The sequence below is a fragment of the Hevea brasiliensis genome, chromosome 10 (assembly GCF_030052815.1).
Source record: "Hevea brasiliensis isolate MT/VB/25A 57/8 chromosome 10, ASM3005281v1, whole genome shotgun sequence".
In the NCBI taxonomy this organism is placed as follows: domain Eukaryota; kingdom Viridiplantae; phylum Streptophyta; class Magnoliopsida; order Malpighiales; family Euphorbiaceae; genus Hevea; species Hevea brasiliensis.
In genome coordinates, this window is record NC_079502.1 from 98,099,900 (window position 1) to 98,109,715 (window position 9,816).

Genomic DNA, 9,816 nt, shown 5'->3' on the forward strand with positions numbered 1-9,816 from the left:
GTCATAATCTTTTAAGTTAAGACAAGAGATGCAGAAGAGACCATATTTTAATTTACTTAAACATTAGTGGGGCTCAATGGCTTTCGTTTCACGTACCTCCTTAGCGTCGGTGACTTCTTTCATTAATTTGAAACTATTCTCCTTATAGGAATCATCAATTATTTTATTTTTCCATACACCTATGGTTTAACTTAAATGGTTGAGATCCTCTTTTGCGTAGAGCGTGTCCATTTGAGATAGTCCTTCAGGATTCCACATCAATTGTAAATGAGTGTATATATTGAGTTATATAAAAATAAAAATTTCTTTAAAATTGTCATAATTTTGATGTGTGATCTATTTCTATCATTGATTTTAAGTGGGTATGGTCATTTTTTCTTGGCGAGAAATATTAATCCGTTGTAATCCCGAATTTGATCGGCTGATTCTGGACCCAAACCGGCCCTTTGGGAAGCCTACTTTCACATGCTAAATGCCTAGAGGGATGAAAGGTGACCAATGAGCCAAAACCCAGCGCTAGAGATTGGTGGACAAAATGACCATTTTGTCTTTGTCGTGAGCTTGGGGGCCTGCTATGGTTCGGCATAGTAAAAAAAGAGAACATAAAAGAGGAGAAAGAAAGTGAAACATGATAGATAAAAATAATATGCATTTGCTTTAAGAAATTGATTCATTCGATTTGACAGGTTTTATATTTGAATTTCGCAATTGACTTAACATATCTATGTTTAATGTACAGTAAAAATACTCACATATTTTATCTTTTAAAAATAAAATTAATTATGCGTCTAATGAGGCCAAAATATGCCCATAGTTTTCTTTACTTGCCCCTCTATTAGAAGTGGTCCTTCTCTCCCCACAGATTACGCCTTGGTAACCGGTGATTTGGTGATCATTGTCTTTTAAGTCTCTTTTTTCCTTTTTTTTAAAAAAAGTTATTATTTCATTGAAAGAGCTATTTGTTAAGTATTGTGATAAGACACACTATGTTTGAGAGAATTATTATAGACATGAAAGCATAGTATTAATTTTATTATAAGTAGTGATTCAGATTGTAATTATATATGCCTATATATCAAATTTTATAAATTAATTAATAAGGAAAACTTTAACAAATTAAAGTAATTTGAAAAGCTTAGCATCATTAGTTTGGAAACTGAGAATCATGATGAACCAAATTCTAAGATTGTAAATGAATGCATTGGAAGGTGATGATGGTGATGATAAAGAAGAGAAATCATTCCATTGTTGGTTAGACTGAAACTTCTCCAATGAGAAACATGCAATTCATTACTCTTTCTACTTGAAAAAGACTCCTATTACTTCATTTGGAATTATTATCAAAAGATTGGAAAGTATGTATATTCAATAAAATTATTAAAAATCAATTTATTAACAAATATTTAATTATTTTAAAATTTGTATATTAGAATATACTAAATTTAACTTAAAATTAATTTTAATGGTTTTATAATTAAAATATTTAAAAATCACATTTAATATTTTCAGTTGATGATTATGATTATATAAATAACTACAATGAATGAAAGATTATGCTTTCTTCTAAAAGGTAGAAAATTGGAAAATAATAAAAATTAGGTCATAAATAAAAAAAAAACAATTGTTTTATTATAAGACAGTCTATTCTGTGAGGAAATTTATTTGGAAAAATAATTAAAAAAAAAAGTGAAAATGGGAAACTGTAAAAGCGAAAGTGCCTTGAATTGGCAACATTTTCTGGGCTTTCACATGGGAGCAGTTCCAATATAATTTGTAAGGTCTACCAATCCTAGAGATTATAATCTGACTATTCATGCAATGCTAAGCACTTCAATTATATACCAAACAATTCTTTAAACTTTAAAGATGCAAATAATTTGTAGGATGCAATGGAATTTGAATCAAGAACACACATGTGCACATGAGATCTGAGATTTTCCCATTTCTTTATTTCTTGTTTTATATTTTTTATGTTTCTTTTTTTTTTTTTTTTAGCAAACTAAATTTGGTAGAGGAAATTGAGAGATAGGGCAATCAGATATGGGGCCATGAGCGTTGAATGAAGTTGGAAACTTGTCCTGTAGAATATTCAAATTGAAGGAAACTGAGAAAAATCAGATGCTTTAGATCTGTTTATCCATCAGGTTGATACCAACATTCCACCTCACCACCACCACCACTTTCTTCTTCTTCTTCTTCTTCTTCATGCTTCTATCTCTCCTTCAGTCTTCGATGGTGTTGACCTGTTAGGTGTCCGTTCTTTATTTCTTAGACTTCATTTTTATTTGAATCTTCCTGCTTAAGGACCTGCTTCTTTTACTTGTTCCATATAAATACCAAAACCTTAAGCTCAGGACAGCAACATGCAAACCCCTCTCTCTCTCTCTCTCTCTCTCTCTCTGTAGTTTGATGTGGTCTGAGCTTTATTGAGGGCTTTTATTTTTTGGTTTTTGGGGTATCCTTTTCAAGGAAGGATCTGGGTATTCTTGCCATTTCTTATTACATGCATTTCTGCGTAAAGTTTCTAAAAAAATTTATCGTCTGGGTATCTGTAATTGTGAGAGTCTATTGAAATAGAGCCGTAAGGTATCCAAGAATTTTATTGCGTTTTGTTAAATTTTGGTGTTTTACCATTTTTCAGATCCTATACACGATATATAAGAAAAATGATGGCTGGAAATGGGCTATTTTACCCAATTCTCGGTTTTGCCTCCTGTGTGGCATTCATTTACATGTCTTTTGGTGACTTGATGCTTACTTATCATCAAGAACCAGAGTTAGCTTTTGTGACTAGAAATGGAACCCAGTTTATGGTGGATGGTAGGCCCTTTTACATTAATGGATGGAATTCTTATTGGTTGATGGACCATTCTGCGGAAGATGATAGGAAACCCAGGGTTAGTGCAATGCTGGAAGCTGGTGCTAAGATGGGTCTCACTGTTTGTCGAACATGGGCCTTCAATGATGGTGGCTACAATGCTCTCCAGGTTTCCCCAGGTCGATTAGATGAGCGGGTCTTCAAGGTATGCAAATGGAAAGTTGATAAATCTTTCCACATCTATCTGCCTGAAATTTCTCCCGTGAATTACTGGCTTATTTGAGTAGAAAAATTTAACTTTGAAACTTTTGAATTTAGTTTGTTCTATAAACTTAATGTTACAATTATGGGTTATTTTATTTGTCTGGTGTTCTGATTTTGTGTCTATTTCTATTATTGTTTAAAATTTTTGGTTTTATTTAAAGAGTCTTCATACACGTGAACTGTCAGTAATGATCAGTGACTTTACTGGTCATAAAGTAAGATGATGAAGCGTAACACAAAGAGAGTTCATATGGGTTGTTTTATTTGTTCGATGTTCTCAACTAATTAGGTGATTCATCAAATGTTTGATCAAAGATGATATGGTTTTTGAGTTATGAATGAGAAAAAATAAAATAGAGAACAAAAAGAAAGAACTATCCTGATTGTTTTAATGCCTTCTGAAAGTTAGAAATGTTTAATTAAAGGTCAACAGAATTTTTAGTGCTTGTCCTCTTCTTTTATAAATTGAAAATGAACAAACTAAAAATTTAGAAATTTCTTATTTTCAATATTATAATAATTTTTTCATATTGGCTCGTTACCTCTTGGCTCATCCTTCCTTTCTCTGCTACAATTACAAAATGTAAGAGGTTGCATGGCTGAACATAAAATTTAGTTTAATAGATTATTTATGCTAAGGCAAGTTTAAATCTTTTGTACCAAGACTTTCCTTTCTTAACTGTTTACATTGATGATCATTGATAATTCAAGTTGTCAGCATTTTTTACCTTATCGTAGTTCCGCTGCTAGTGTCATTGAGGATGATGGTGGCATTTTCCCATTCGCATTCTTTATTTTAATGACTCTGATTGTGGCAGGCCTTGGATTATGTCATTGCAGAAGCAAGACAACATGGAATCAGGCTGCTTCTCTGTTTAGTTAATAACTTAAAGCCATATGGTGGGAAAACACAGTATGTTAAGTGGGCATGGGAAGAAGGCATTGGTTTGAGCTCTTCGAATGATTCTTTCTTCTTTGATCCAACCATCAAAAGATATTTCAAGAACTATGTAAAGGTAAATGGTTATCTAGCTTTCAAAAGGCAATCTATGAGATGTTATTTTGCTAACAAGCCAAATTAATACTGCACTGGAGTTCTTATGTTCAATAGTAGAAATTATGCATACCATATAATTGGAACAACTGAGTGCTCTCTTTCCAGTTCTATTGAAACAGAATTTTGTCCTCTTGCATCACAAGGCACAGGTAAAGGCAGTTTGTGAGTAGACTATTCAAATTTGAAAAGCCCCAAAACTAGAAGAAACTAGACACTAAAAGTGGGAGTCTGTCAGTGAAAAGGTCTAACCATTTACTAATTGAAGGCCCTTAGGATTTCTCTCTCTGTTGCTGAAATAAGCTATATGAACTAAGTACCTTGAAGCTGGCGTCTAACCATGAATGTAATTAATTGCCACAGAGTGACAGAGCACTGCCCCTGGCATCACAATCTGTAAAGGGAGAAAAACCCTCAGCTATCGCACACGGACTTCGACAAAGTTATGACTTGTCGAAAAGTATTAAGCTAACACTCATATGGATCACAAAAGGCATGGTCATGTAAAGAAAAGTTCTTATAATAGGTTCTTTTGTTAACTCATTAATTATTTTGCATTCCTCTCCTCATGCACTTCAAGGTTTGGTTTTTTTTTTTTTTTTTTGCAATTGAATTTCGTCTTTAATCATGATAATTGTCCTTTTGAATTCCATAAGCATATGATTACTAAACAGATACAGGACAGTAGATTTCTAAACAGTGCACTATAGGCTATTTGTGCATGGAAAAAATCAGATGTGTAAGTCATTAAAATTACTTCTTTCCTTATCTTCCTTCTCCAAATACAAAGCTCATAGAAATTTTCTTACAGTGATTCTATAGTTGCATCAATTCATATGCCAAATCCATTCCTCCCATTTGAGCTATGCGATTGATTTAGATCAGTAATTGCATGCTTTTTCGCTTTTTAAAGCATTTTGAGGTATTTGTGAAATATATGAATCTAAACTATTGTAAATATCTTTAGCTTTGAGAATATTTGGTCAATTCTAATTTAAGTCCTCATTCTAGACTTTGTTGACTAGAAAAAACACCATCACGGGGATTGAATATAGGAACGATCCCAGCATCTTTGGATGGGAGTTGATGAATGAACCTCGTTGCATGTCTGATCCTTCAGGTGACACTCTCCAAGTAAGTTTGTGAACTCCTTACTCCACTATAATCTCGTAAGTATCAAGTATGGAAGGGCTTGAGTCATCTGATTTACAATAAATCTTCTAATAAAATAGTAACTTTTCTGGGGAGTTTATATTATTCTGGGCCTGAATTAGGTCAAAGACTTCAAGGATATTGTTTGAAAACTGCTATTATTATGTGCAATTATGACCTCAGCCTTATTTTTTCTGAATGCAATTTTCTTTTTGACCTCAACTAAAATGTTGCTAACATCATGTGGAAAGTGTATGCTTAGATGACTAGTAAATGTATGTTGAACTCCGTTTTATTGATTGTGCTTATTTCCTTGACAAAATCTTTCCGTTTCTCTGGAAATTTAAGCCCAAAAAAGCTCCTCTTTTGGCACCTTTGCTTAAATAATTTCACAAGTCAAAGGTTTCAAGATTCGTTGCTAGAACTAGTTGAATTAGAAATCACTTTCTACAGAACTTATGCAGGCATGTGCTTGTATGTGCACTTAGACAGGGGAAAGAAGGAGAGGGAGAGAGGTTGGTTTCCCCCCTCCCTATTTTTGATTGATCTTTGTGCATGCATTGACCTTATGGCATGGAATTGTAGGACTGGATCGAAGAAATGTCAGCATTTGTGAAATCTATCGACAAGAACCATCTGCTGACTGTGGGCCTGGAAGGATTTTATGGTCCCAAAAACCCAAAGAGGTTAACTGTGAACCCAGAAGATTGGGCATCAACCTTTGGATCTGATTTTGTTCGCAACTCCAAGGTCCCAGACATTGATTTTGCCTCTGTCCATATATACCCTGATCATTGGTAACATTGCATTTCCCTTAACCTTACACGTAATTTAAAATTGCCACAAATGTTTCTTTTTGGGTGTTTGGTTTTTATCATCTGCTGTTGCAAATTTCCTTTATTTTTTTTAATCATCTTTGTGGCTGTATATGCTGTTGAATTTTGTTTATATTGCTCAATGTGTGTTGAGTCTTTTGTTGCTCATACTGCTTACCTATATGAAATTGATCATTTTTTACTAGGATTCATGATCGAACGTTTGAAGAGAAGCTGACATTTGTGTCCAAGTGGATGCTTTCTCACATTGAAGATGCTCATTATGATCTAAGAAAGCCGGTCTTTTTCACTGAATATGGATTCTCTAATCTGACCAATGACTTCCAGCATTCTCAACGTGAGCAGTTTTACAAAACTGTTTTAGACATTATCTATAAATCCGCAAAGAGAAAACGAGCTGGGGCAGGTGCATTGGTCTGGCAATTGTTTGTCGAAGGAATGGAAGAGTTCAATGATGATTTTGGGATTGTCCCTTGGGAAAGATCATCAACATACAGGACTTTTACCAAACAATCATGCAGGTTAGCCAGAATCCAGGGAACTCTTCTGCAAAATCAAATTTTTAGAGAGTTGTGTTTGCAGAGACGGTGAAAATGAGTTCTGTTAAAATGTTTAAAATCTGTGGGAAAATGTTTCTCATTCGTTGTGCTGTTTCGCCCTGGGAAGAAATGTGGGTCACTTTTTGCTTTCATATTCTTGATTCTACACAAATTATGTAACTCGTGTTGGGTTAGACAAGTGTAGGTACATTGCAGCAGAGATTATAGATACTGCTGCAAGAATCTGTGTTCAAGAGCTTGCTATGAGAGATATATGTGTTGAAATCTCAGAGAGTGCAGTTAGGTTAGGGATTCTGTTTGCCTGTATATCAATTTTAGCTGTGATGATTTCGGGATTGCAAATTAAAGGTTAAATTATCTCATGCTTTGCTTTTAAGCTTGCCAGAAGTTTCATGTCATCGTGGGCATCTGGAAATAAAATTTTGGCCAGATCTGTCTCAAGATCAGGGACTTAAGGAATGAATTTGAAACTACCCTGTTGTACGCTTGTCCATGTAATAATAAGCCTAGAACAGGGAATGTAAACAATTCCATGCAAAGTTTGCATATAGTTTGAAGTTATAGCTTAAGCCTAAACCATTTCTGCTGGGATTCTACCAGATCGTATCTGGTTGCTAAAGCTCTAAAATTAACCCCAGGGAACAAAGAATGAAATCCAACAAGGCTTCAAGTAGCAAAACAAGAGATTTGCATTTGTTGCACAACTGGTGTGTACTAAAATGAGGATTTAGAAGGCCCAAGGAACCAAAATGAGGGGGTTGTTGGCAATCAAGAACATCAATAGGAAAAGGACAAAGAGGATATGAAATTGAACCCATTTAGCAAGGCAAACTGTATTAATAAAATTTAGCTAGAGTATTATGAAAAATACATTCAAGAAAAACTAATCCCTTGTGTTCTCATGAACATCAATTTCTGAAACAAGGAAACTGGAAAAAACAAAAAGAAGAAAACTAGAACTAGGCTATATGATTATATCAGGATCAACCTTAACATACATCATAATCACAGATCTAATTTTGACCTTTGTTTTGCCAATCTTGGCGAAGTCCTAACACCATTCCCAGAACTGGACCCATTCTCCCCATCACTTTTGCCCTTCTTTCCACCCTTCAATTTCTTCACCCCAAAATCCTCTCTATTCAACTCCTCAACCACCTTCATCACCGCATCACCCACACCACCGGTACCGCCTTTCTCCAACCCCCTTCTCCTTGTACTTACCCTGACCGCATCACTAGTCTTTCCAATCTTATTCACATCATTCTCCTTAGCTACCTTTTCGAAGTCTCCCACAAGCTTTCTCACCGGCTTCTTCTTACCAGAAGCCTCCACCTTCTCCGTAACCTGTTGTTCTTCCTCTTCACTATCCTCGTCAAACAAATCCATAAATCTCCTTCTTTTTGTCACCATAGGAGCCGGAGGCGGAGAATCAGAGCCAACCCTCTTCCTGTTGTTCTCGTTCTTAGCTTTAACCCCACCTGGTAGTGGACCTCTTGAGACTTTGGGGCTATTACTGACTTGTAACTTTGCTAGTTTCTCGCGGTGCTTACGGAGCTTGTTGACATTGCCCTCGATGCGGCCTTGAAGGCGGAGACGCTTGAAGCTAAGACCACCCATAGACCAATGAGCCTCCTCTGCCCAGGAGAGCAAGGGGTCCATGACGGGCACAGGTGGATCCACCCTATGTGGATTCAGCTTTACGTCGGTGTAGATACGAGGGCGAGGGAGGCTACTACCATAGAACTTGCCGGGACCTAAAGAGACTACCATGATCAATTAGGCTAACAGCTAGTATGAGGGTGGGCTGATTTTCTTGGGGAAATTTCAACGAATGGTTGGTGGTTTTCTTGTTAGTCGTTTGGGTTATAAACAGAGAGCAGTAGGTGGCGCGGGGAACCTTGGCGGGAGGACTTGGCGCCAAAAAGTTGGCGCCATGGATTTTTGGGATTGGAAAATTGGGCTCTTTTGAGTCGTATATAAAAGTGAGCGAGAATTTTTCAGTGAATTTGGCGGCAACGAAACATCTCCAAATCGAATGGTAATAATTTTAAATTGAGATGAAAATTTGAAATGCTATAGCCGATAGGCTACAGAACTCGAGGCTAATAAGTGGATATAATTGTAGGTATTTCAAAAAGGAAATTTCTTAATAAGGGATCGATTCCCAGCTGATTCTGATTTGAAATCGATAATTTCTGTTCACGGTCAAGCTTGGCTCTAAACTGAATTTTATTTTATTTTTTTTTATTTTTATAAATTTAATTTAAATTGATTCTACTTTTAAATATCTGGATACTCTGAATATAGAGATTTTTTCTGATTAAAGAAAAATTAAATTATTTTTTCTAAGTTTCAAATTTTATTAAAATATAAAATCATCTATATACATACATGTGATATAAATATTTATTATTAATTTAACATTGTAACTAAATATAAAAAATAATTTTATAAAATAATTTTTATAAATATTCTTTATATGCAAATAATTTTTTTTTTAAAAAACCTTAAATGATTTACATTTATAAATTTATAATTTTATTGATTAGTTTTAATTCATAATATCATAATAAATTTTAAATGTATAAATTATTGAGTTTGAGTTTCAATCAAACCTTATATAAAAAAAAAAAAAATCTACAATTTTGTTCCCTCAAATGAAAGAAAATATTGATTAATATCCAAGTTCTGTTAAAACTAAAGTACTGAAGTGGGAAAGAACTAATATGGTGCAAAGCCTTTAGGTTATTGAGACATAATTGTCTATTTTCCTTTAGGAAACACAATATAAAATACATCACCTTATGTACAGGGTTTTCTTCAATTTCAATATCATCAACCAAAATGTTGGAATCAAGATTCAAAGTTCATTTATATATATATATATATATATATATATATATAATTTCATTTTTTAAGTTGAGGTTATTTTTACTTTATAAATAACATTTTTCACCGTATGAAATGAAAAATAAACCAGAATATTTATATAAAATGATTTAATCAACTATAAGCAAGTCGTATTTCTATATGATTCAAAAGAAAGTTCTAATTTAAATCTAATAATTTTTCAAGATAATTGGGAAAAAAAATTGAGAACTTCACAATGCAAATAATTGACAAATATTC

At 34.1% G+C, this 9,816-nt stretch overlaps 2 protein-coding genes across 3 annotated transcripts; one reads left to right on the forward strand and one right to left on the reverse strand.

Moving 5' to 3' along the window:
• The first annotated feature begins 1,634 nt into the window (after window positions 1–1,634).
• Window positions 1,635–7,046, forward strand: LOC110668223 (mannan endo-1,4-beta-mannosidase 2). Of its 2 annotated transcripts, none has more exons than XM_021829374.2 (6): window positions 1,635–1,773; window positions 2,642–3,023; window positions 3,901–4,098; window positions 5,148–5,270; window positions 5,874–6,085; window positions 6,310–7,046. In XM_021829374.2, the coding sequence occupies exons 2-6, from the start codon at window positions 2,667–2,669 to the stop codon at window positions 6,713–6,715; spliced, it is 1,296 nt and encodes a 431-aa protein (XP_021685066.2). In that variant the 5' UTR covers window positions 1,635–1,773; window positions 2,642–2,666; the 3' UTR covers window positions 6,716–7,046. The 2 variants fall into 2 exon arrangements, with proteins under 2 accessions (XP_021685066.2, XP_021685067.2); XM_021829375.2 differs by lacking the exon at window positions 1,635–1,773 and adding an exon at window positions 1,805–2,144.
• A 455-nt stretch (window positions 7,047–7,501) lies between these two features.
• LOC110668224 (uncharacterized) lies at window positions 7,502–8,849 on the reverse strand. Its single transcript, XM_021829377.2, has one exon. The coding sequence runs from the start codon at window positions 8,455–8,457 to the stop codon at window positions 7,690–7,692; it is 768 nt and encodes a 255-aa protein (XP_021685069.2). The 5' UTR covers window positions 8,458–8,849; the 3' UTR covers window positions 7,502–7,689.
• Between the last annotated feature and the right edge of the window lie 967 nt (window positions 8,850–9,816).